Here is a 27,399-nt window from a genome sequence, read left to right on the forward strand (position 1 = left end):
TTTTACTCTTGCTGCCTTGCTTCCATGTGTTTCATGTATCCTCCTATATATTTACTTAAGTGGGTTAAAGATAAATGCTATTTTGTTTTATTGCCTAAGATCATATTGGATCACACATACACACACACATAATTGGAAGTGTGTGTGTCTGTGTGACATGCACCCTCAGACAATCTCTAGTTTTCTTCATGACTCTGAGCATTTTGCTGGTTGAAAAGGCAAAAAACTCATTAGCAGTCTCTAAAGATAAATCTTACCATGGCTTCCGGGATCTGTGCTCCAAAACTATTTTATTTCTTGATTTATACTTCATATGTGGCCATGATATCTGGCTAGTTTCATTTTATAGTAGGAACATACTACATCGCAATAATGGTTGTCAGAATAATCCCAACTTTTTAAGAGCATCAGATTTGATCAATGGTAAATAAGGACCGTATTGACATTATTGTGTGCATTTCTAAAATATCCATAGTGGGTCACACAGAAGAAAAGCATTACTAAAGCCCGGCTTAAGCTTGCTAAGTTTATAGGACACTCAGGGAGCAAGAAAAGACATAATTTCTAGGGAGGAAATCCTGGCGATATCACGTGGGATCTGGAATTCTGATTGACTTCAGAGAAAGCACAGCTGGGAACAGCTGCCTGGGTGGTAAAATTTCAGGACTCTCCAAAGGTTCCATGCAGAAAACTCAAATCAAATCAAGAGCAATAAAATTCTTCAATTTCAGATTCCAAAAAGTACCACATACTCATTAGTGGCCTGTGCATCATGTATCGAAAATAAATACATGTATGAATGAATAAATTGATGGTTTGAATGTTTTACTAAAATAACCACTAACAAATCTTATGTTAAAATTTGCACAATCAATCTTTCAAAAAGTGACATACTATTGGCAGTTATCTGAGAATTATGGGCATCATTAAGAACCTTCCTCGCCAAATGAAATGTAAAGCTGCATATAATAAATTTGTAAGCTGCATATAATGTAAGCTGAATATAATAACTATGCCACTACATGTGTATATGCTTATATATGTACAAAATATGTGTGTATACCAATATATGTATATAAAATGTGAATCAATTTTAGTCCTTGAAGCATGAATTCCTATGTTGTTTCCCTATGTTTTTCTTCACTTAAAATATTTATTGGTACATAACGTTTTCTCCTAAGCTGTAATAGCAGTTCCTCTGTTACTGTGACAACAGAATTTTCCAGCTCACTTTTTAACGGGAAGAGTTAGATTCCACTGGGATGGCGCAATGGGGGAAGACTCAGATTGGAGTAGGAGGGGAGAGGAGACAAAGCAGGAGTTCAAGGAGTTCAAGCCAAGCTGCATTCTCCCATGTCTTTACTAAGCCAAGCCCTGTGCAATCCTGACCCATACTGGCTGACTCACTGGGGTTGGGGAAAGGGAAAAGGTGATCGCTTCTGACCTGCTAGGCTGGGCTTGAATTTTTGGAGTTTATGCAATGATGAACTTGATTTTTTGTTGTTCAGATAAAAGGAAAAGTAGGCCTCACTTAAAAGACCTGTACAGACCAGCAACGTGACATCTGAATCAGGCTAACCACTCAGCAAATTCTGCCCCCGGCTTGGCTATTTCAGGTTTGACTGATCATCTTTCTTTGATGGGCTTCTTTGTTTAGACTTTCATAGCATTATTTACAGTTCTCATCCATGACTGACATAACCTCTATCATGCCTCTTATCCCAATGGTAGGTGTCTGTCATTAGCTTCACAGGCTCCTTAGGGCAGAATTTTCACAGGTGCTGATGGATTGAATCTCATGTTCTCAGATAGGAATTTTGAATCTCATGTTCTCAGGTAGAAATTTTTCACCAGAAGAAATTTTTCTCATCTCACACACACACACACACACACACACACACACACACTCATAAACACACACACTCATAAACACACACACACAGGCTCACACACACTCATAAACACACAGACACATACATGGGACACATACATGGGACACACACACGGAACACACACATACACACATAGAGCCAAGAGTTCATGGAGCCAGAGTAGGTCATGGGCAAGACAATCTGGGGTCAGAAATTTGCACTCAGTGTTTATGTGTGCACACTATCTATACTACCTAGGACTTTTGTTATTTCTTATTTTTAAACTACAAGAAATTTAGAAAGCCAGAGGAAAATTTCTCATGTAGCATTTTTATATTTTTAGGCAGTTTGCCCATCAGCAAAACTGGACTGGTTTTGCTCTTTTCCTCAGTAATAACTTGTGTGTGTTTGCTTTGTGAGTGACCTTATAAAATTTCCTTCCCTGTATCTGCCACCAAGCCATTTTACAAGTCCCTTCTGCTCAGACATGAGGACTTGGGCCTGGCTATGCCTCAAATTATCACTTAATTTCTAATATGGATCCATAGAGGATAGAAGATAGATCTATATTGTCACATGTATTGTAAGACTCCAAGAGTTATTTAAAATTTGTATGTATGATTAGGAGTGGGAGGTGATTTTGACTTTGTGTGTGTGGGAAATGTTACAAGAAAGCCTTGGGTGGCCTTATTTATGGTCAAACAATTACTGGCTATGCAGTGGGAACAGTAAAGTATATTTTGTTGCTAAAAGGCTTATGCTAATATGAATAATCAAACCTTTGTAAGTTTGGGAAAAGTAAGCACCATGGTATGTAAAAATTAGATAGGGTTTCTGGTCTCTGTGTGTACAATTTGTTTGTAAGTTCGTTGGTTAGGGCTAAGGAGTTGGCTCAGCACCTAAATTAACACACCCTACATGTGTGAAGACCAGGGTTTGCATATTTCAGCAGAAATACACAGAAAATTTCAGGTGGGTGTGGTTTAACTGCAGCCTTGGGAGGCAGAGATGGAGACACAGAGGGATGGACTAGCAAAAATGATCCATGCAAGCTCTGGGTTTGATTGACAACAGTGTAAGAAAGATTGTGTGCGGTTGTCAGCTTCAACCTCAGACCTCCATGTGTATGCCCCACACATGTGCTCCCGCACAAGCAATCATGCAGTGTAACCATGGCAATCACACACATTGGGGAAAATGGCAAACAGAAAAGAAATCCACTATCTGATTGATTGTGAGCGTGAGAGATACGTCAGATGTGTTTTTTCCCACAAGTTGCCATAGATCAGAATTTAAGGATCTGCTTAAGACGGGAGGGTGAGTGCCAGATCTGACAGCCTGCATCTTGTGTGTCTGAATCTAAGGGACCGGACAGCAGAGGGCCTGGGAGCTTGTGCTGAAAGGCTTTACCAGAATGAGGGCAGTCAGGAGCTTGACAGATAAAGGAAAACCTTTGTCTGGGTCAGGGCTGGAGACAGAGTGGACGTGGCAGCCAGGGTTTCCAGTCCAGCCCTCTGTAGCTACTGGAGAGAAGGGGAACGGATATTAACTAACAGAGTGTCCAGAATTGCAGTAGCGTCTGTCACATGCCAGTTCTCCCGGAAAAGCCCTGTGTGGGCTATAAACTGTCTTGTCAGAAAGAGGTTGAATCTGTCCTTCTGCAGAAATCGAAAATACCCTGTGACATCTCCTGATTGCTGGTCGCCCTCTGTGAGGCTGACAGCTATCATCTACTGTCTCAGAGGGCAGAACAGTGACACTTGCTGGCGCAGTGTGAAATGAGCTAGCTCCGAAGAGAACCCTTGGAAGAAGCTTTTCTCCTCTTTATATGCCAGGAAGTAAGAATCCCCCCACTGCCCCACTGGATGTCCTTATCTCAGAGTGTGGGTCACTTCCCAGAGGTACTAACTTCTTTCTTACCACGTAGGGGTAGCGTGGGACTATTTTTTTTTTTTTTTTTTGCCGAGTGCCACTCACAAGTTTTCTTGGTAAACCTTTCAAAATAAAAATTCTAAAGAAACAACACACAATTCTGTGTGTTTTGGAGGAGTCCTCATTGCTCAGGATCTTATCCTGCGGCTGAACGAGAGTGCCCTGATAGCTGCTCTTTGTTTTAGGAAAATCTAAAGCTTCCTAAGGCTGAACTTTGGGTTTCTTAGTCAAGACCCAGTTCTTTTCTAAACGGGCACAGTTTTTCCTAAGATATTTCATTCTTAAATGTGTGATTGTGTGTATGTGGATATGTATGTGAGTGTGTGTCTCTGTGAGTGTGTGTCTATGTGTATATACACATGTGCGCACCCATATTAAAGAGAACACAAATAAATTAATCCTACACTAAATCAGAATTAAGTATAATAAGGTGTTCTTTATTTAAGGGGGACTCACAGATCACAGTCCTCCCTCTGTATGACCAGGAAACAGGAACCGAATCCAGCATCCAGGTGAGATACACACACACACACACACACACACACACACACACACACAGAGAGAGAGAGAGAGAGAGAGAGAGAGAGAGAGAGAGAGAGAGAGAGAGAGAGAGAGAGAGGTGGAGTGAGAGGGAGAGGGAGAGAGACAGAGAGAGAGAGACACAGAGAGAGACAGAGAGAGAGACAGAGGGGGGGAAGCCACTGTGCACCATTTTGGTGCCCAAGGCCACACACAACCTGTTCCAGCCTCTCAAAGCCCATTGGCAAAGGAGGTTCCCCATCACCCATATGTGTGTGTCTCTCTGTGTATGTGTGCATATGTGTGATTGTGACTCTGTGTTTCTGAGTGTGTGTATGTATGTGTAGGTGCATAAACATGTCTTTGTGTGTGTGAGTGTGTATGTGTATGCATGTATGTGTGTGTTAGCGTTTCTGCATGTGAATCTTTGTGTGAATGAATGTGTGATTCTGTGCATGTATGTGTGTGTGTGTAGAAAGTGCTAATGCCTATGGTCAGAGGTACCAGATCTTCCTGGACCTGAGACACAGGTGACTCTGAGTTACCCAATTGGAGTTCTGGGAACCAAACTTGAGTTCTCTATACATGTACTGTGTGTGCTTAACCACTGAACTAGCACTCCAGCCATTAATTTTTTAATACGTATTTTTTTAACATTTATTCTTTGAGAATATCATGTACATATATAATGCTTTCAATTCCATTCCAACTCTTCCCAGATCACCCCTGCCTCTTAATTCCACTTTTAAAAAAATAACACACTGAGTCCAATTTGTGTTGGGTTCAGGGCAACCTGCTGGACCATGTGGCCACATCCCCAAAGAAGACTGACTTTCCTTCTCTTAGCAGCCATCAACCGTCATAGTTGCTTAGCTGTGGATGGAGGCTGGTGCATCCCTGAGCCATTCATGAACAGCTCAACTTTCAGGTTAACCCTGTCAATCTCTGACCTCTTGGCTTCATTTAGAGAAGCGGCCACGTTCCTTTGCACTGAATGCCCCATTTTTCCGCTTAGCAGAACTCTGCAGCTCACCGAACATGTAGGGAGTGGAGAAGATAGGGCTATCACAGACGCTGGGCTCTTGACAAATCAGACAGTGTACATCGTGCCCGCATTTCACACAGTAGCTTTTCTTAGTTCAGGGCTTTATAAAGTTTGCGAAGGAGCGATAGGACAAGCTAGTCTTCGGAGGTGTGAAAAGGCTCAGAGGAAGCCTGAGGAGAAGATGCAGCCTTGCCCAGACTGCAAATTGAACAACTGAGTGTTGGTGTATTTACGTCATTTAAGAAAGGCGCTGAACTTTTTCTCCCTGGGCACTAATCCCCCATGGGGCCCCGGAGTGCGCCTTTTGTTGTACAGGAAGCAGAGCGTCTGTGAGAGGATCCAAAGGGACTTACTGTTCCATCTGTTGAGATCTCTGCTGATTTGCTTTACAGACCCCGGTGGTGTGCAGACAGCATGGCCTTAAACCACACTGCCCCACCCCAGGACGAGCACCTGCCACACTATCTTCGAGATGAGGACCCCTTTGCTTCCAAACTTTCCTGGGAAGCGGATTTAGTGGCTGGCTTCTACCTAACAATCATCGGTAAGCTTCCATAATGCTTCTGTGTCAGAGGCTGCACTGAGAGAAGTCACAGGCTGGGCTGATTTTGCACAAACAGTTCTGATACTTACATGGGGATTGGTGGAGGTGGGGAAAGGTGGGTAGGCATTACGGCAGTCAAACAATGTTTCATAAAAACAACTGTTACTGTCATTAGGGATAAATATTCCACTGATAATCCAAAGAACTTTCACAGTGAATTCTTTATCTAGAGATTGTTTCATTTTGGTTGCTTAACTAGTAGGTTTGCTTTGTGAATATTAAAAGAGTGATCATGAATATATTTCTGTCCTGAAAGAATGGCCCTTAGACCATTTGCTGGCCAAATGTTTCAGCTTCTTCTTTTCACAACCCAGGGAACTGTGGCCCCGGACAGCAGTGACAGTAGACACTGTCTTAGATTTTGCACCTTATCGATACTGCGAAGACAAAAATTACATTGATGATGAGTGGAAACCAGTCTAGGATGAAAAGATTTTGGTGTATAACTCACACAGGGTTGCCTGTATAATGTTAGACTGTATTTTCATCCAGCAACCACCCGTGGCTCCTGGGCACACAAACAGTTATCTTTCAAAGGAGCATATTGCAATGAAAATGCATGCCTCCTATTGGAGGCTTAGAACTGGGAAAATAATGCACAAATATTTGAAACCTAAAGTACCTGTTGAACTCATAATTCCTGGATTAGATTAAGTATTAAACTGTCAAAACTAATTTGTTTGTGTGTTTTATGTTGCTTAATGTGGCTACCAGAAAAAATTAAAGTATACGTGTAGCTCTTCTTTCTGGTTTATATTATATTTATATTGGATTGTACTAATGCAGAAAATAAAGATTTATGACATTTGGCTGGGCATGGTGGCACATATCTTTAATGCCAGCATCTGGGAAGCACAGGCAGGCAGATCTCTGTGAGGTTGAGGCCAATCTGGTCTACATAGAAGAGTTCCAGGCCAGCCAGAGCTGCATAGTGATACCCTGTTTTTTTAAATAAATATTTGCAACATTTATTTAATTTAAAGTTGCTACATTAAGTTTGGGCATGCGGTGAGCTTCCATCTTTAGGTTTATATGCCTTTAATATTTTCAGGTGTTGGTTCAAGCCTGGTTTCTCAACCTCTCTTTCTTTCTTTCTCCTCTCTCTTTTCCTTCCACTATCCCTCCCTCCCCTCTCTTCTCCCTTCTCTCATCTGTCTATGACTGGCGAAGAATTTCACGTAATTCCTGAAATTAGAAAAACCCATTAGAAAGTTCTCAAGATCCCTCTATGGTCAGTGCTTGAGGCGGAAAGAATTCGTGATATTAAAAAAAGAAGTGCTCTATTGCCAAATAATTCCCAGGGTCCTTGTACAACTGTGAGCATTTGGCTACTTTTCATTTAATTTAAATTTGTCCTTTCAAACACAAATATATGAAGTACCTATTCTTTGCTACTCATAAGTGGCTGGGAACAGAGCAGTAACTAAAAGCCCTTTGTTGGTATACAGACTCCCTCAGAGTAAACTCCACATCGTGTTTTTATTAAACTCAGTGATTGGAAAAGGCAGACGAGCAAGCACTTCATAAACTCAGCCAGTTGCAAGGGATGATTTGAAAATAGTATCTTCAACCAGAGAAATGGCTCTCGGCAGTGTAGCAGTGGGAGGGCTATTAGCCTATTCTTTCCTAAGTTGAAGCATTTTTAGCAGGAGAGTCCAATACTGTCGGTGGGACGTTCTCACTTTATGCATGTTGGGCTCAAGGGAATCAAAGTCAGATTTAAATTCTGGAGTCGAGCTTAGAAACTAGATGTTGAATGAAGAGTCTCCAAGCAAAGGGAGTGTCAGGTAAATCAGGGAGGGAAATTGAAGTCCCGGACAACCATCTGGGTTGAGGGGAGAAGGGTAGGTTTGAATGACGATGGAGGACCTGGGACTCTTTCTAGACCCATGTCTTCGGCTTGACTCCATGTCTGGTCGTCACATGTCTAGGTCCTTTTTAAGGTGCCAAAGCAGACAGGGCAACATTCTTGTTAAATACTAGGAATCTTAGGGGTAATTGAAGAATGGAAATAGAAGCGCAAGTCTGGCATGCAGGAGAAATAAACGTGAGACCCATTTTCCACTCCCCACTTTTCCACATTAACACCTGCCTGATTAACTGCCTGTAGAGGAAGGCTCTTCATCCTTCCTGTCTGCAGAGGACACAGGATTTTGATGGTCAAAAAAACGACTGGCTCATAGTCTCCATTGTCTTAATCTTGTTTTCCTTAGTGTTAAAAATAGATCACTTTCTCTTAAAGTTCATTTGCAGACAAGGTTGCTTGTGGAAACAATGGAATATGGCACTTAATAGAATTCTATTTTTTTAAATTACGATGGGCACTGGGTGAAACCCTATGCAATAGGGTTAAGTAAAAATGTAAGGAAACACAGTAAGAAATATTCTCAAGAGATGCTGGCAGGCAAAAGAGTGTCAGACAAGCCTTTTAAATTGACTGCATGTGAATATTTAACTATTTTTTACTCTTTTTTGGATATGAAATGGATGGAATTTATTTTATTATTTTCGATCTCCATTTTTTTTTGTATTTTCCTTTCCCAGTGTGCCTTGCTAGATGGTTTCTTATTAGGAGACAGGCATTACCTTTTATCTGCCTTGCTTTAGAACTGTACAATTTCTTCAATTTTTTCCCCCTTTGCTTTAAGAAAGCTAAAGAGGCTTTCATGGACCATTAAGCATCTTTGACTCTAGAGAGTCAGCATCTCCTAGAAGCACAATGCAGGCAGGTCCTGGTGGTTTCGTGCCATCAACAGAGACACACATTTTTTTTCCTTGCCCCCAAATGAATTGTGGTGGAGAAATTAAAATAGAAATTAAAGTAGACAACTCTGGGTCTCTCCTTTAATGCTTTCCTTATTCCTTACTACTGAAGGCAGCTGTACCAGATTCTCATTTATACACAGCCACACTATGAAGCAAGAATTCCTGAGGAAATCTACTCTACATGTTAAGCTATGGAAGTAGGTGTATTCTTTTCTTAAATACAGTCAGTAGATAATGGGTCTTTTTTGTGTTTTGGATTTTAACTGGGCTTTGTAAGAACTTTGGAACAGTTTCTTTGTACTACCCAAACCAACTTTTCATTAATAAGAGACTATTCAAACTTGGGAACACATGTATGTTGTCATTGTTGTTAGGTCTGGTGGGTTGAGGGTCACTTTCTCTCCCCTTGGTGGGAGGGGGAGTGCCCATGTTACCAGTCGTTACACTCTTACCCTTGACACCTAGTCCAGCGGTAGCTGAAGGCATCCCGAGTTCCAGATACCACCTCAGGAGTCTAAGTCCTGGGGCTTGTGTCCAGGAGATGACCCCTTCCTTGCCAGGGCTCACAACAGCCACCTCTGACCACACCTTTCCCGCATGCTGGTGCTCCTCTGGGAGCTCACAGTGGCACGGAAGTCACCCCCTGGGTTGACTTTACCTTCAGGACTTATAAACAGTTAAGGGGTTGATCCCACTTCTCCAAGGGAGGGGATCTTACAAAGCCAATACTTTATAAAAATGGCTGAGGAAAGCACTCTGCCCTGGGGGCCAGTACAAGAACTGACCATTGGGATCCCCACATCCTCCTGAGCCTAACCGGGGAGTTAGCGGTTCCATTATCTGGGTAAGTTCAGTCCTGCAATCCCTGACTCCTATTCCTTTGGAGGCAACCCATCCCTTGCCTGTCACTCACAGTTCATGCCTTTTATTTCATCTTCTTAATTTAGAATTTTATTTAGTGGCCTCTCATTGCCCTCTGAATCTGTGGTGTCCATTTTTGAAATTGAGAAGTGTGTTATATGCAAGGGAGTGCTGACCCTCATTCTAATGATGGGAAACTTTGTTTTTCTTTGTAGGGATTCTCTCGGCATTTGGAAATGGGTACGTCCTCTATATGTCTTCTAGACGCAAGAAGAAACTGAGACCTGCTGAAATAATGACTATCAATTTAGCAGTCTGTGATCTGGGGATATCAGGTAACATGGCCACGCTGTTCCTTCTTTGTGGGTTTTAAATATCAGTCAGTCTAAATCACTCACTGGCTCAGAGCTCACTCTTCTCTCCACCTACTTCTTTCCTCCCTTCCCAAAGCAGATTTGCAGTCTTTGCAGACAGCCAATGAGATGTCTGCTAAAGAGATCGTTCAACATCTATTATTTTTGGTCAGGCGTGGGACCTTTGTCCACTTATTGCTCTCAACCGTGTCCCTCTTCTGAAGCTATTTTTCAACTGATACCAGGTGGGAAAGGAAAAAAAAATTCTTCAGTGGAGTGCCCTTCAACCATGAGTAGTTAGTCAGTGCAAAAAGAAACTCCATGGTTTGGGGTGGGCTTTTTTTTTGGCATTTTTAAATTTTTTTTGTTTGATTTTCATCTTCCTTCTTTCCTTCCTCTCCCCTCCTTCCCTTCTTTCTTTCTGTCTTTATTCCTGTCTTTCTGTCTGTCATTTGTTTACTTGTTTCTTTTTAGAGAGAGAACATGAAGTTGGGTATGCAGGAATGTAGCAAGGTTCTGGGAGGGGAAAACATGATCAAATATATTGTATAAAAATAAAAACAAAAAATTCTTTTTTCCTTCTTTCTTTCCTTCCTTCCTTCCTTCCTTCCTTCCTTCCTTCCTTCCTTCCTTCCTTCCTTCCTTCTTTCCTCCTTTCTTTCTTTATGCCCCCTTCCTTTTGAGGAAAGGTCTCCTGTAACCTAGGCTGTCCCCCGAAGTGCTGTGTAGATGAGGAGGACTTACTCTTCATCCTTTTGTCTTCCACCTGAGTGTTAGAGTCACGGGCACATGGCACTATGCCTAGATTTTTGTTGTTGATGTTGAATATTTTCTTTCTTCCTTATTTATTTTTTCTCTGCACATATATTTGTGTGGATTTGCATTTTTACATATATGAGCAGATTTGTAAGGTTACACATTCATGTGTATGTGTCTGCGCAAGCATATTCATATGTGTGTGGGCGGGCACATGTTTGTGTGGTGCGCATGCAAGAGTGTGTGTGTGCGTGTGTGTGTGTGTAGGCCAGAAGTTGATGTCAGTGTTTTCCTCAATCCTTCCCTACATTCCATACTGAGGCAGGGTTTCTCGCTTGGACTCATTACTTTCTAATTTGCTTCTCTAGCTAGCCGGCTTGCCTTAGGGAATTCGCTATCCTTGCCTCACATGGGCTGACCACTCAGTGTGTTTACATGGGTGCTGTGGATCTGAACTCTGCTCTTCACGCTTATATGACAAGCACTCTACACATGGAGCCAGTTCCCAAGCCCGTTGTTGCGTTCTTGCTGTGCCCCAGGCACGTTAAGTGTTAAGGATAACATTTTGAACAACACATGATACCATACGTATCCCAGAGTGCACTGGACTACAGACTGGCTATCCAGCAGTCTACCGCGTTACACCCCATGACTGCTTTACCCCTCTCAGGGAAAACTGGAAGAGGACAGTATGTAGAAGGGAAAACACCAGCCAAAGACAGCGACAGGTCACTAGGAGAAGAGAGGCAAACCTCTGGGCCAGCGGTGATCTTAATTGTAACGTAAGGACTGGTCACAAGCTTCTGCTTCCATGGTCCTTAAAGCTGGCTGCACAGACATCATTACTGGGGGGGGGGGGGGTGGGTACTTAAAAGTTCGCCTATCAGGTGTTTACTTCCAGTGGTTGAGGGACTCAGAGGGTGAAGTGTTTGCTATTCAAGCATGAAGTCCTCCCGAGTTTGAATCCTCAGTGTCCACGGCTGTGGCAAAGCCATAATCCCAGCATTGGGAAGTGGAGACAGGAACACCCAGGAGCGTCGACTCCAGCTTCTGAAAGATCCTGGTCCCCCAAATAAGGTGGCAGAGGAAGACACCAACATTGACATTTGGTGTACACACACGCCTAAACAAATGTGTGTCCCTGCACACACACCACACACACACACAGAACACACAGAGATACAGACATACATCACTCCATGTATTCACATTCATGCATTTCTAGGCAAGTTTCTATGTGGAAAAAAATAAAAACTGCATGTGTTCCCTTGTCATCCTTTCTATAGAGTTCCAGAGTTGCCTAGCTGTACCCTAACCTTTATTGGGATTCACATATCTGTTAACCCGATGTGGTCTCAGGCTGTTAGTGAAGTGTTTGATGTGTTTGTTTTTACGTGGTAATGTGTATAATCAACAGAAGAGGAATGCATTACCAAACCCCCTTCTGTGTGAACCCTAAGTTTTGTGAGGCTGCAAAGTGCCTGTCATTTTGTCTGTGGTCACGCGATGGCGCTAAAGCAGCAGGAATGGTCTGGTTTTTCTCCATCCGCTTACTTAAGGCTCCTTTCCTAGTTCTGAGTGTAAAATGTCTGTCCTAGTGAACTCTGTCATTTCAGCAACATCCTTCACCAGTGAGTAATACCTGACTGTTGCTGAAGGCTGACGTGGATCGGGCTCGAATTAAAACACACTCTTAATTGGTCTGATACATTGAAACTGTTCTCAGCCTTGCCTGTCTGCTCTGAGTTCACAGAAACTGCTTCCTTCCTTCCCCCGTAAATGCTCTTACAGGAATCCAGCAGAAGGTATTTTCTTCCACCTAAATTTTCTCTGGTTAATCTAGGTCATGGCGAGTGTCTGTCATACACTTTCTTCCAATACATCCCAAGAAATAGTCTTTTCTTTACCCAGCTGCCTTCCATTCTAAACACTGGAGAAGCACGTTCTAGAATCAGACATGCCGCATATATGCAACTTAATGCCGGTTGTCTTGGGCACAGAAGGCTCTTACTAAAGGACATGCAAGAGCGTGAGGTGGAGAGGCGGAGAGAGGAAACCGCTGCCTGAGTTCCCTCCAGACATAGGGTATCAGCTGAGATAGGGGTTTGAAATCCTGGAAATCGATAGTGAAGGCAAAGCAAAGCACGATGCCATGGAAACAGAACAGCTCTGGTGTTTCTAACAGCAGCCAGGCTGAGGAGTGTTCTGCTCTGTGGGAGAGACAGACAGACAGACAGACAGACACTCAGGCAGACACATACACACAGATGGATGGATAGATTCTTGTTGTAGATGACCTTTCCAACAAGAGACCTCAAAGGCTCTCTCCACCCCAGGGTGCCCACAGAGTCTAGCACTTGGGAGGTGAAGAGAAGAGGAACAGGATTTCAAGGTTATCCTGTATCCTGTTAGCTACAGAATACATTTGAGCTTAGGTTGGACTACATGAGGCCCTGTCTCAAAAACCAACCAATCAACACACACAGACACAGACAGACACGCACACAGACACACACAGAGACACACACAGAGACACACACAGAGACACACACACAGGCACACACACAGACACACACACACACAGACACACACACACACACACACACACACACACACACACACACACACACACACACACACCCAAGCCAAATAAAAACTCTATTCTGGATGGAGATCTAGCACCTATACTAGTTTTGGTCTGTAGATCAGTGTTTGTCTTTTCTGCTGTTTTGGCCTCCACACAAGGGGTTCTCCACAGGTTTGGAGTCCACTCTCTTCTCTGCCAGAAGACTTCAGTTCACTGATTCCGACTCTCCCTAAATGTCACTCCCTTATGTAAAACACCGATTCCTGTCTGTCTCTGAACATTACTTTTCTTCACCCCACTAATTCCTATTTATCATTCTGTTGTGCATCCTCCCTGCTTGCTGGGCCTGGCTGTAAACACATCGACTCTTGTATTTACAATGGCTATCATGTGTTTGAACTTTACAGTTATTAAAATGTCTCTTTCATATTTGAATGAGCGATAAGTCAACATAGCAAGGGAGACAAAGAATGAATAGAGAAGGAAAAATTGCAAGAGAACATGGAAATGAAAGAACTTAAAGAAGTGATTGCTGAACAATTTTTGTTAGTTTTTTTTAAGAAATAGTATCCAAAATAATGAGTTTTCTTGCAGGATTGTCTTCAGATTTTTCAATGAATCTCCTTCCCATACCTCTTCTCCTCCTTCCCTCACCATTCCTGGTGCTTCCCTTCCTAACTAGTCCCTCTGTGTTCCTAAACAATTTCAAACATCAAATAATGTTATAAAATAGCCATAAATAAGAAGATATTTTTCCTGATTGAAAGGAGGTCAGGATCTCCTTGTTCAGTCTCCCCTCATGCACATAGTCATGCATGCACAGATCGTGCACCTTTGCACATATCCATGCACAAACCCATGTACCCGCAGACATGCATACATACGGAACCACACACAAAGCCACATGTATACACATATGTATCCACCTATGCATACATGCCCAGACATATGTGTGCTGTCGGAGGAGCCTGAGGGAGGAACATTTGAAAATTGCCGTAGTGGTAAAGTTCTTTCCAATCCCAAGAATCTTTCATTTTTCATCTCCTTGAATCCTTTTGTTTCCCTGGAGATATCTGAATTTCTCTTTTGTATTTATTGATAAGAATCACAGAGAATAGTAAAATGGATATCTATCTATCTATCATCTAACTATCTATCATCTATCTATCTATCTATCTATCTATCTATCTATCTATCTATCTAACATCTATCTATCTATCTATCTATCAGTTAATAATATATACATATGGTAAATAAATTCAAAATTGAGGAAGTATGTGTGAGGCTAACACCTTTTTGGCCTTTCAGTCTCTTATTCTGTATTCAAGGTATGTAATGCCCATGGTTTCTCAAAATAGGGTTTTCCCATTATCTTAGTTAGGGTTTCTATTACTGCTAAGAGACATCATGACCATGACTACTTTTATAAAGAAAAACATTAAATTGGGGCTGGCTTACAGTTTCAGAGGTTTAGTCCATCATCATCATGGTGGAACAAGGCAGTGTGCAGGTGGACATGGTGCTGAAGAAGAGCCGAGAGTTCTGCGTCTTGATTCGTAGGCATCAGGAAGTGAACTGTCACACTAGGTGTTGCTTGGGCATATGAGACTTGAAGCTTGCCTCCACAGTGATACACTTCCTCCAGCAAGGTCACATTTACTCCAACAAGGCCTCACCTCCTAATAGTGCCACTCCCTGTGGGCCAAGCCTTTAAACACATGAGTCTGTGGGGGGCATACCTACTCAAACCACCATACCCAGAGATAACCACCCCCTTCCTCTCCCAAGTCCTCCTTTTCAGGGCTTAACTCTGAGTGCAAGAAGTTATATCTGGTCTTAGAAACCATGCTCACTCTCTCACTGCAGGAGCGATTGTACCAAAAGTTTCAACGAGAACAGAAAACTCACAATCAGTGCATAAAAATTCATGGGAGGTGACATTGTAAAGCTTTAAATAAAACAATATGTATTTCTGGTTAACAATCCTTAACAAACTGGTATGACAAAGGAAGACCTTTGATTTAAAAGCATTTAATAATGAAAGATTTAAGACTGTCTTCCTTCCTTCTTTCCTTCCTTCTTTTTTTTCTGAGTCAGGGTCTCATGTGCCTCAGGATGGCAGCGAACTCACTGTATAGTAGAGTTTAACTTCTTGAACTTCTAATCTTCTAACTTTACTTCCTGAGTGCTACAGTTACAGGGATGTCACAATGTCTGATTTGTGTGCACTGAACGTTGAGCCAGGCAAAAACTCCAACAACTGAGTTACAACACCAACCAAAATCATTGCAAATATTTGTTTTAAAATTTGTCAGTACATGGATGCCTACTATGATTACTTCCATTTAACAGTATCCTGTAAATCTATGACGTTGCACAAAGAAAAAATAGATTACTTCTAGTTAACATTATTCTGTAAATCTGTGACATTGCGTAAATCTTTGACATAACACAATAAATAGAAATCAAGTGAATTCAAATCTCTAATTCTTTGTTATTCATGAAACTACAGAGTGGAGTTATTGGAATCCTTGGAAAGCCAGTGTATTGCACACGGTTTAGAATTCCTTCCATTTAAATATTTCTTGATCTAAGTGTTATTGTCTTTTTTATTCTGATAATAGATTTTTTTCTCACACAACACTTGCTGACTGTAGTTGCCCCTCCCTTGAGCTCCCTCATACCTCCCCTTTCCTCAGGATCCACTCCCTCTCTACCTGCTTTTAGATAACAGCAGGCCTCCAAGACACAACAGCCAAATATGTTAAAGCAAAACACATGAGAGGGTGTTGACAGCCCTGGTAAAGTCTAGTCCAGCTCTTGTACAGGTAGTCACACCCACTGTGAGCTCAGGAGTGTGACAGGCTTGTTACGATGTTAGTATTTCATACCACTCCCCATCCCTTCCTGCGGCTCTTAAATTCTTTCTGCTCTGTGTTGTTCTGAGAGAGAGAGAGAGAGAGAGAGAGAGAGAGAGAGAGAGAGAGAGAGAGAGAGGGAGGGAGGGAGGGGGGGAGGGAGGGGGGGAGGGAGGGAGGGAGGGAGGGAGAGGACAGCCCGACATTCAACACTCATTTATTCTCAGTGCTTTTGCCAGTTGTCCCTGAAGTCACTACTGTTAACTGCAAAATGACATCGGTCTGGCCAGCACTGACAGTGGCATTATAGTCTATGGGCAGAAGCAGTTATTTGGAAGGCTTACTATGACTCTCTAGCAGGGCAAGGCAGTAGCTTCTTCCCATTGTCCAGGACTTCCTAAGCCATCAGCTTGTTCATTGAGTTTACAGTTTCAGATGTGAACTCTCCTTCTGAAGCAGGCTTCAAACTGAATCTGAAAACAGTTGGTTACTCCTACAACATTATCCATTACTGCCCAGTAGACTCATAGTATCCTATCATCTACAGCTGAGCAAGACTGCTCAGGACAATTGTCTCCCTGCCGACTTCATGGCACCTTCAAGCACTGTGAAGACTACCCAGTGTGGAGAAAACTTTCAGCCCAGTTCCAACTTGATCACTTTATGTCCGTGACGAAGACCTGTTGTGTCTTCAACAACAGGGTTTTATCGTTGAGTTGTGGTGGGCCTGTCAGAATCTTATTAATCTATCAGTTCTGTGAAGTGTGTGTGTGTGTGTGTGTGCACGCGCGCGCATACTCACACCTTGAAATGTGTCTGTGGGAGGAAGGGACAGCTTAGTCAGCTGAGCAAGTGGAGAGGTTTCAATGACAAGGAACTTCCTCTGACACCCGCTTGGTGCTCTAGTTGTAGGCAAACCGTTCACCATCATCTCTTGCTTCTGCCACCGCTGGGTGTTTGGCTGGTTTGGCTGCCGCTGGTATGGATGGGCCGGATTTTTCTTTGGCTGTGGAAGTCTTATTACCATGACTGCTGTTAGCCTGGACCGGTACTTGAAGATCTGCTATCTATCTTATGGTAAGTTGGAAGGTTCCTTGCTCCCTGATGGTGGAAGTTAGACGGTTTGAGCGTTAGAGCTGTATACACTTTTCCCAGTAAATAAATTTATTATTAATAACTTCAGTGACCAAGAATACTTCCACTATTCATAGCCTGCCCTATTCTACTCTGTATTTTGATTTGACCTGTATCAATGTATATTCCTTTAGTACTACTTTTATAATAATGCCTATAGCTTTTAAATATCTTACTTTTTTGTATAAAGTATGGAAATGCCTACCACATTTCCCCATAAAAAAACAAAAACAAAAAAATGCATGAGCATGATCAGGCCTGGGGTATTTAGCTGATGACCTACTCAGCTTCGCAATTATAAGGAAAGCTGTCTGCAACTCTCCTTTAGGACTCGGACTCCCCGTATTTTCAGAGATGGGGAGCTCCAGAATGTTCTCCAGGTTTAGAGAGCCAAACAGATGTCCCTACCTGAAAGGACACACACACTGAGATGCCGCTCTGCTGATCTGTCCTGGTATTGGTAGGTAGAGGAGTAGCTAACAAGGGAGCTGGTGAGAGAGCTGTAATGGAGTCTTCAGAGCCCTGTGTTTTCAAGATTAGACTGTCGTACTAATTCAAGTTTTAGTACCTTCGGTATGGGGATTTCTGGGAATTTTCTGAACAAGAAGGAGAAAATTTGGTGGCACTTATTTTTAATATTGAGAATCAGACCTACCCAGGAAGTGGTTCTGATTCCCTTTGCGTAAAGCTGTTTGGACTGACAAGTGGTTAGGTAGAGTGGCCAAGGACAGAGGACAGAGTACAGTCAGCAGACAGATGTGGAAGGGAAAGATTTCTTTGGTTCCTAAACAGTTTATAGTACCGAGACTCTAAGGGAGACTATGGCAGGAGAATGGTGTTGTAAATGTCTTTACCATTATAATTTAAATCTCTTTTTATAAACACCTGAAGCTTCCAGTAGAAACAGCCCAAGTCAAAATTTCCAATAAAGTTAAAATGTAAAATTATGCAGTTTGGATGACATCAGAGTCTAACTCTTACCAATCTTGTTTTTTTTTTTTTTTAGCACAACAAACTTAATTTTTAATAAAATTACAGATTTTATAGACAAGAAGACAGAAAGTTCAATTTCCTGGCAGTACTTGAGGAGACTAAAGTTTGATCCCTGTTTTAAAATGTCATCTTCAGTTTAAACTTGGTACCAACTAAAGACAGGATGTTATCCATCACCAGAATCATGGCAGGGCATGCACTGTATGAGAAATGTGTATACTCTCTAGATTCTCTAAGGTTGACCCTCAGTGATACCTCACCATTTGATCTGATTCACTATTGGACCCACCACACAGTGTTCTCTAGCATATTGGAATTTTAAAGGTCACTTGGGGATGTTCAGACCTTCCCACCATGTAATATTGCAAACAGTTATCCCCGAGAGATGACCGTTTGGCCTCTTGCACAATTCCAGTGACCAGTGACGGGGAGCTTACTCTTGCACAAGGCAGCCCATTCTCTGATTGGTCTGCTCTCATTGTTACAATGTTATTCCTTATATTGAGACGAAACTGCCTCCCAGTAACCTCCACCCATTGGTCCTAGTTCTGACTGCTGGAGCAACACAGAACCCATCTACTAATCTCCTCCCTCCTGTACTTGACAGCCTTTCTCCATACTGGAACGTAAGTATCAAAGCACCTCACTAAGTAACCCCCACTCTCAATGCTTATCCGTATGCCTCTGCACATCCTTATGAGTATATGTTCATGGTCTCTGCCAGTGTTTGATGCGTTATCATGGATGATCAAGGGCTGACAAACCTTTGTGGCTACCCGACTGCTACCCTTCTCGGGTTGGGCTTGAGGAAGTTTTGTACGTCGTGGCGTGTAATGGCATGTATTCAAGCAAACGCAGACAACTGAGCATAGCAACAATTGGTTATATGTTTTTCTTAGTGACAAGACACACACACACACACACACACAGGAGTAGATGTTCATGTTCATGTTCATGTGTATAGCTCGCAAAGCTGACATTGTTTCATTTGCTTTAAACTTCATCAAAACCTTTAAGCAAAGACTGGGGAGACAGTTCAGTTGGCCGAGTGCTGGCCTAGCATGCACAGAGCTCTGGGTTCTACCCCCAGCACCGTATATACTAGGCACAGTGGGAATGTACACTGTAATTCCTGTTCTTGGGAGAAGGAGGCAGGAGGATCAAGGACATACAAGGACAGTTCAAGGACATCCTCAGCTCCACAGCCAGTTTGAGAACAGCCTGGGCTAGAGACTCAGTCTCAAAACGAACAAGAAAACAAAGAAACCAGCAACAAACCCATAAGCTCTGGGTCAGCACAACTTCCCTTGCTGTTCAGGGCGGTGGGCCTTCAGAAAGGTGACATGAGACACTACCCTCCGAAGAACTGTGGTCTTAGGGACTCAGATCTCACTGGCTCAGAGCAGAAGCAGATTTGAGTGCGTGCGGAAGGGATCATTGAGCTTTGCGCCACGTGTTTCCGTGTTTTCGTATTTCTCCCCTGCTACTGTGCACCCAAGGCATCAAGGAGCCTCTCCCTTGGCTCTCCTGCAGTGTGACAAGGGAGGGCCAGAGAACACTTCCACAGCAACTGATGCTAATCTGGCTTTGGTGGCCATGTTGAACTTTGGAATACAATCATTGGTCCTTCACTACTTCTTTTTAACGATTTATGTTAAATTATGGCAGCATTTCTTCCTCTTGGAGTTCCCTTTTGGTTAAGAAACTAGTATCCTTACACAGAGCTCCGCCCCCAACCTTCTTGAAGATGTTTTCTCAGAGTTACCTTTGCAGCATGTGTGCCTAATCAGATTGTCTGCTGTTCTCCCACCACGGCTGTGTGTGCTTGACTGTCCCGTGAATAACATGAAAAAAAAAAAAAAACAAAACTGCATGAATTTCTAAGCATAGCCACCGTCTTCAGTGTCCCAATACAGTGTCAGGACCCACCAGCCCCACGCAGCCAGTTCTTAGGCAAACAAGGGGTACAGACACACAGAAGGTGTTAGGAATAAGGGTGTTTGAAAGACACAGCCAATCCTTTATGATTTCTCACTCCTGGGAAGGATTCTTCTTTCAATTCTTGGACCACTTCCTGACATACTCTCCAGCCGTCTTCCCAAGCTCCTCCATTGTCTTCAGCGTCCTTTCCTTCTTTGGCTGTCTGCTTCCCCCTCCCCCTGTGTCACTTCTCCCTCCGGAAGCTCCTAGGTGCCTAGAGAAAACTGTCCCTGTGAGTTCTCTTCAAATTGCATCCTCCTGGACAAAGGCTCCAGCTCTGGAACTTTCCCTCCCTTGACTTCGCTCTCCCCCAGGCTTCAATTATCTGTCCACGTCTCCCAGAATTCAGTGGAATAAATCTTTGGAGATGGAATTTGACATGTCCAGGGGAGGTACATGGGTGTCGGGCAGGTTCCGTTGGTAATGCTTTTTTTTCCACCTCCAGGGGTCTGGCTGAAGAGAAAGCATGCTTACATCTGCCTGGCCATCATCTGGGCATACGCCTCCTTCTGGACCACCATGCCCTTGGTGGGCCTGGGGGACTATGCACCTGAACCCTTCGGAACCTCGTGCACCCTGGACTGGTGGCTGGCCCAGGCTTCAGGTGGGGGCCAGGTGTTCATCCTGAGCATCCTCTTCTTCTGCCTCCTGCTCCCGACGGCTGTGATTGTCTTCTCGTATGTGAAGATCATCGCCAAGGTGAAGTCATCATCCAAAGAGGTAGCTCATTTCGACAGTCGGATTCATAGCAGCCATGTGCTGGAGGTGAAGCTGACCAAGGTAACTGCAATCACTTTACAGATGGGAAGTCAAAGGTCAGAGGGTGAGAAGGATGATGATTGTTGGGACCAGGAAAACCTAGAATCCCTATTGATTGTGTGCTTTTGAACTTTGTTACGCCTTACCTAAGCCATTGAAGTCTTTCTGTTCTGTTCCCTAACTCCCACCACACAAATATATACTAAATTAACTAAATTAGTTTATCAGTGGGGCCTTATTTTCTCTAATATACATCTCTATCTCTATCTATCTGTCTATCTGTCTATCTGTCTATCTGTCTGTAGGTCTGTCTGTCTGTCTGTCTGTCTGTCTGTCTATCTACCTACCTATCTATCTAGATACATTTATATAAGTCATGACATAAGATACTTTAGAGCTCATACCATTTTGCTGGACTCTGGTGGGCATTTTAAGGACTTCCTGCCGTCCACACTGTTTGCTGAAGAAGCTTGTCACAGATTGCTCCTGAAATGGTTGGATATTGTGCTAAAGGTGAGAGAATACAGTTGGTGGCTCTTTACATGTGGTGGTAAAAGGAGAAGAATGTGGAATTTGACAACGGATGAGGGTTTGAATTCCATCACAACCATTCCCCTTTGTAGCCCAGCACTCGACACCTAGCTTCTCTTTAGAATTCATGAATTTATTGGATAATTATATTATTTCCCTTTCTTTTTTCCTCTCCAGTCTCTCCCATGTCCCTTCCCTCCAATCCTCTCATGTCCCCTCCACTCTCAAGGTGATAGCCTTCCTTTCCTTGATGATTATTGTTACACACAGAGACACATACACAGACACACACACACACACACACACACACACACAAATGCACACACACATTGACAAATGAGTAAAAACACTTGTTGAGTCCATCTTTGTTCTTTAACACCCAACTCCTTTGAGTCCATTTTCTCACTGTGTAACAAGAATGCTATCACCTGGGTCTGGAGGGATGGCTCAGCAGTTAGGAACACCGTTTCTGCAGGGGAACCAGGTTTGGCCTCCAGCACCCACACGGCAGCCTACCACTCACCTGAAACACACTTCTGCCTCCTCACGCATCATACATGCTCAAGATGAACATACACGAAGGCAAACACCCACACACTTAAAACGAAAATAAACCTAGAAAGAAATGCAGTGAACTTCCCTGATATCCGTTATACACTGACACCAATTCTAACCCATTTCTACTGAAGGAAGAAGAAGAAGCTCCCAGGGCCCTTCATCTGTCCTTCCCTTCCTTCAGCCCCTGCTCAGGATCGCTCAGCTTCTCACTCATTCAGAGCTTCCCCTCGCCACAGTGATCTACAAGAGTGTAACTTCAAGGCTGCCGGCCAAGATTTTAGCATGAAAATAAGTTTATTTAAGTAGTTCTAGCTGGATTATTATCTTGATCTGTCCTCTTTTGGTCTGATTTCATCTAGAAAACTTGAAATGGCATCTGTCTACAAGCCTGTCAGCTTCTCTAATTATTTTTTTTGTTGATGGTTTTTCTGACTTCCACAGACTATAAACGGAAGTAGAGTGTGTACTTGTATAAACATATGCGTATTGTTTACACAGTGCACAATCTGTATGCACTCTCTGGCTCTGTGGCTCAACATAACCTCACCTTTCTGTCTACATTCGACTTTGTGAAGCACGTTTCGTTATTGGCCAATGAGGGCGAGTTCAGTAGCACCGGGTCTCCCCTCGGTACTCAAAGCTGCCTCTCAGGCTTGCGGGGGTCTTTAAAGTGTCACGGTCCCAGTTGGTTGGAGATACACAGGTTTTTGTTGTTCATTGTCCTGACTCTGGTAAGGTATCCAATTCCTTGTGTTCTTCCTCTGTAGCACACTGCATGTTCTTTATCCCAAGGCCTTTGTAAGCAGTGTCTCGACTCTGCTTCCCTCTCCTCTGCCACCTATACAGTGGACACTTTGGACGTGGCTAAGACCTTGATGAGGAAGGCACGTGTTTTCGCTTTGGACCTCCTCACACACGCAAAGGGCCCTGTGGCTTTTCTCTGCAGCTCTGATCTGTGGCACTCAGCTCAGAAAGGCCAGTTTAGGACTTGTTCTCACCTCTTCTGAGGTCCTTTCTTGTCTTTGGACTATAAACATTTCATCTATTGGGGTGGAAAACGAGTTTGTAGTTTCTTGTGCATTCTCAGCATCACTTAGGCCCCTGGCTGTGGACACTCAGTGGCTTTTCACCATAAAAAGATGAAAAGCATTTATTATCAACTATTTTTTCCCTCCTGTAGGTTTCAAGTTTCTCTTCCTTCCTTCCTTCCTTCCTTCCTTCCTTCCTTCCTTCCTTCCTTCCTTCCTGCCTTCCTGCCTTCCTGCCTTCCTGCCTTCCTGCCTTCCTGCCTTCCTGCCTTCCTGCCTTCCTGCCTTCCTGCCTTCCTGCCTGCCTTTTTCACTATCTCATGTAGCTCAAGATGCCCTTAACGTCACCATGTAGCTGAGGCTGGCCTCGAACTCCCGATCCTTCTCTCTCCACCTCCCAGGTACTAGAATTATGGCCATACTCTATCATGTCCAACTAACTTAAAATTCTATTTTGATACTGAGAGGCCAAGAAATGAAAGTTTAGTTGTTGCACAGGGCAAATATTTCTGCTGGTAAAATTATTCACCCAGTGCATTGAAACTCTTGTGACTCCTCTGATAGGGGGGCCCATGCTGTGACTGGAGGACATTGTCAGAAAGGGCACACAAGTTTTTCAAACATGATTGTGCCAAGTACCTTGGCACTCCGGGTTTGTTCTTTAATGTACACTGCTCAGCTATTCTGTCCAGACCTGTAGTTAATCCAGACCCTGGATTTCTCTCCCCGTCCCTTCCACTATGGTTTAAACACCCCTCCTCAGCTATCTCTACAGAGTCTAAGTTCCCCATTGCAGGGCACCAGGGCATTTGGCATGTTGTTGCCTTTAGTGGCACCTGTCATACTGAGGCGAACATTTATCTCTCTTTCTTTGTAGAAGAATGAAGGAGGTACAGACACACGTTGCAGCCCTGTTAGGTTCTGCATTCTGCAGTCCAGCACTTGCAAGATGGTAACCATGATGCCTCCATTGAATACATCATTAAGGCGACCTAATTACCTTGCTAACTGTGAAGTGGTTCTTTGACTTCTGGCTTGAACATCTCTTTCTTTGGGACTTTTCACTTCATTCTTTCCCTTTTCTTGAGGAGGCTTAAAAAAAAAACTACCCAAAACCCAAGCTGTGAACTCAGTTTTTCTCAGGTGGCTTGTTTCCTTGTTTTACCCATTGATTGTTACCTGCCAGTGAGGTGTAGGGTTCAGGGGACTCCCTATGTGGATGCCAAGGGCAGTTAGTAGAAACACTTGCTCTTTTTAAAACCAATTAGTTCTTTCTCTTTGTTCTCTTTAGCTTTCTCAAGCTTAAAGGCCATTTCTCAGAGAAGGGTTTTAAAAATGGAATTCAGGTCTTCTTGTAAGAATGTTTTACTGAACTATGATTACTTCATGGGAATTGTCAAATTTTTAGTTAATTTGCAATTGCAAACTCCTCTTGTGGTTGTGTGTTCGATGTCCTTCTTTACTACCAATCAATAGGGCCTACAGGGACACCACATCCTTCCAACACTTCCTGTCCCCAGAACCCAGCACACTGACTCTAGCATGCTAAGTGCTTAATAAATATTTGCTGAAGGAAAGAAAAATGAGGCCAGAAAGACATAATAATAAAAAAGAATTTCAAAGTCATTGTTATTTCCAATCTTCCCATTTGTCCTGTGAGAGGATACACACTGTTAACATTTATTATTGATTTTGGTCATCAGTATTTGAATCCCGTTCTGAGAGAGCACCAACATTTTTAATCATTTTGGTGGAGCAGGGGTGAGAGATATGTATGTGACTCAAAAATGCAGCATAAGCCAACAGCTATACTGTCACCCGCCATCCTTATGTGCGTCAGGGTGTGGTAAGGGCCGACCCAGGGCCAGAGTCCTCCTTACCTAAGGCAGTGTGTTCTAATCAGAACCACTCGGTCGCTGGGCCCTGAGTGCCATCCCTTCCTGAGTCTCAGGGCCAGGTTCCTGCCCAGATCCACACCTTTTGATAATTTCTACTCCACTCAGCAGAACTCAGTGCTGTAACCTACAACCCAGACTCTGGTCTGACCCACCTCAGGCAAACCATGCCACGCGTAAGGCCTTAGCTTTTCTCATCTGTGAATGGGTGTGGGGCAGAGAGAGAAGGACCAGCAAGTCCAATGGCATCGTCATTGACTATAAAACTCTGAGATTCTGCCCATCTGGTTACACACGTTGGCTCATTTCAAGGCCTGTTGCGGTTGTTGACAAAAGTAATATTAGCTGGGTCCTGTAGCCGCTTGTCTTCCTGTCAGCAACAACGTCCCATCTAAGGACCTTGGCTCACCTATAATGTCCACATTTCCACCACGTCCCTTCCTCTGTTGATCAGGCCCTTACAAACTATCTCGCGTTCATTAGGTCAGGCCATGGCTTAGTCTGGGGACATTGCTTTCCGTTTTAGACTTGAACTCCCAAACACAGATGGGCAGGAGGAGGAGTGACCTAATTTGTCTCCTTTCTTTTGGTCTTGGGTTTTGCTTGTTTTTAGAGTAGCGGTATTTTTAAGGTTTGAAAAAATTGCAGCTGGAAAGTGTGGAAGTCTTTTTTTTTTTTTTTTTCTTAAGCATGAGCTCATATTTTCTGCTTGGATCGCAGCCAGGGCTAACAGATGGCAGGCGCCCCAAAGACTCCAGAAAAGTTTCTTTGCAAGTTTGTGGAAGAGGGTGTGAGACAGTTGACCTCAGTTGTCACTTTGTGGGTAAACAAAAGGAGCTCAAAGCAGACCTGTTAGGTTGTTGGATGACCTGAGCCCGTAGAAGGTGGTCTGAGAGCACAGGAATCCTGCTCTTAGCTTTACATATGTGCGAGGGAACTGAGTACAAAAAGCTATGGCAGCAGTCAGGGTCCCCACCTTCCTATTCATCCTCCCCATTTCCCTTCATCCTCTCCCTCTACTTTCTACTTTTTTTTTCCTTCAAGAATATACTCTATAGTATAGGCTTGCCTGGATTCATTCTGAAACCAATATTGGCCTTAAACTTACGGTCATCCTCCTGCCTCTGCCTCCTGAGTGCTAGGGTCACTGGCAAGCCTCCATCCTGGCCTTTTACTTTTCTGCATTTTGGTAGTATCACTTAGTGACAGGCGTACTCACACATGGAAGGCAGCTGTCCAAGAAATGGCATTACTGTCTTTTAATCTAATTTTAATTGGTTGTGAGCAGATCTATGTACTTGCTAATATATCTATGATAATATATCTTGGTCTTTTCATCCATCCCATACATAGGTCAGTCACACAGTGTCCGGCAGTGGGCAGGACCCTCTACTACCCTTCGCTTGGCACACTGATTTCACCTCGGCCACCAAATTCGCATTGCTATCACTTGCTTGGTGATGTAATTCAAACATGGATGGAGGGTTCATTCTGTCTCCTTGCCTTCCTTTATGCTTTTCCTTTCACATCAATCCTATGGCCTCCACCCATCTATTTCATTATTCAATGAAGCGTGCAGCTGAGCCTAACTCAGATCTGGGCAGAGGAGCTTGGTGGGAGGAACTGGACTCCTGAAATGGTTGTGCACAGAGCAGCAGAGTTTTGTTCTTCTGAGAGACAGTGGGGCTAAACTAGGATTGGGACCATGGAGAGACACAGTATCTCACAGCCAAAGACTCTGCATTCTTCTACCATGTCCCCCATACTGAGAGGAGGGAGCCGCCCTCCTTGGAACCGTCTCTGCTCTAATAATTCAGAGTCATGGATAGCTTCAAATCTTTAAGCTCAGCCCCATCAGCTTATGACAGTGTTAACTAGTTAGTTAACTCAGTGGAACTGAACACATGCAGGCACCATTACTTGGTAATACTTACTGCCACCCTGAACCAGAGCTGGGGAATACTGGCGTCCTTGGGTCTTTTGCAGCAAGACTTATTTAAAATGAGCCGAGCTGCAGATGTGTGATTCTTTTGTACAAGCTAAACATGAATTCTGTGAATTGCCTCCCACAAAACTGTTCTAATTTAAGAACCAGAGCTTTTAGTGCTTTGTCAGTGAACCAAGAAACAGCGATGGGGATGAAGTCATTAAAAAATAAACAGCCTAGGAAGGGCAATGGGTGCTGGGGATACCTGGGGAGTAAATGTCAGGAAACTGATGAAGTGAGATTAAATTGGGTAAAATGAGGAATGAACTGAGGGAAAGTTGAAGCCCAGACCAAGCTCTGGGAAAATGTCACAAAGGTTTCAGAAAGTACATGATAGATAGAAGCTTAAACATTAATTAATTTAATTTTTTTTCCCTTTGGT

General features: G+C 43.4%; 1 protein-coding gene across 1 annotated transcript in view; it reads left to right on the forward strand.

Moving 5' to 3' along the window:
- Positions 1-5,781: 5,781 nt before the first annotated feature.
- Positions 5,782-27,399, forward strand: part of Opn5 (opsin 5) — a 48,208-nt gene continuing 26,590 nt past the window's right edge. The window contains exons 1-4 of the mRNA XM_038344146.1: positions 5,782-5,911; positions 9,814-9,933; positions 17,059-17,229; positions 20,705-21,039. Coding sequence (XP_038200074.1) covers positions 5,782-5,911; positions 9,814-9,933; positions 17,059-17,229; positions 20,705-21,039 — 756 coding nt within the window. The remainder of the gene's footprint in view (positions 5,912-9,813; positions 9,934-17,058; positions 17,230-20,704; positions 21,040-27,399) is intronic.

This window comes from Arvicola amphibius, chromosome 9, assembly GCF_903992535.2.
Source record: "Arvicola amphibius chromosome 9, mArvAmp1.2, whole genome shotgun sequence".
Classification (NCBI taxonomy): Eukaryota; Metazoa; Chordata; class Mammalia; order Rodentia; family Cricetidae; genus Arvicola; species Arvicola amphibius.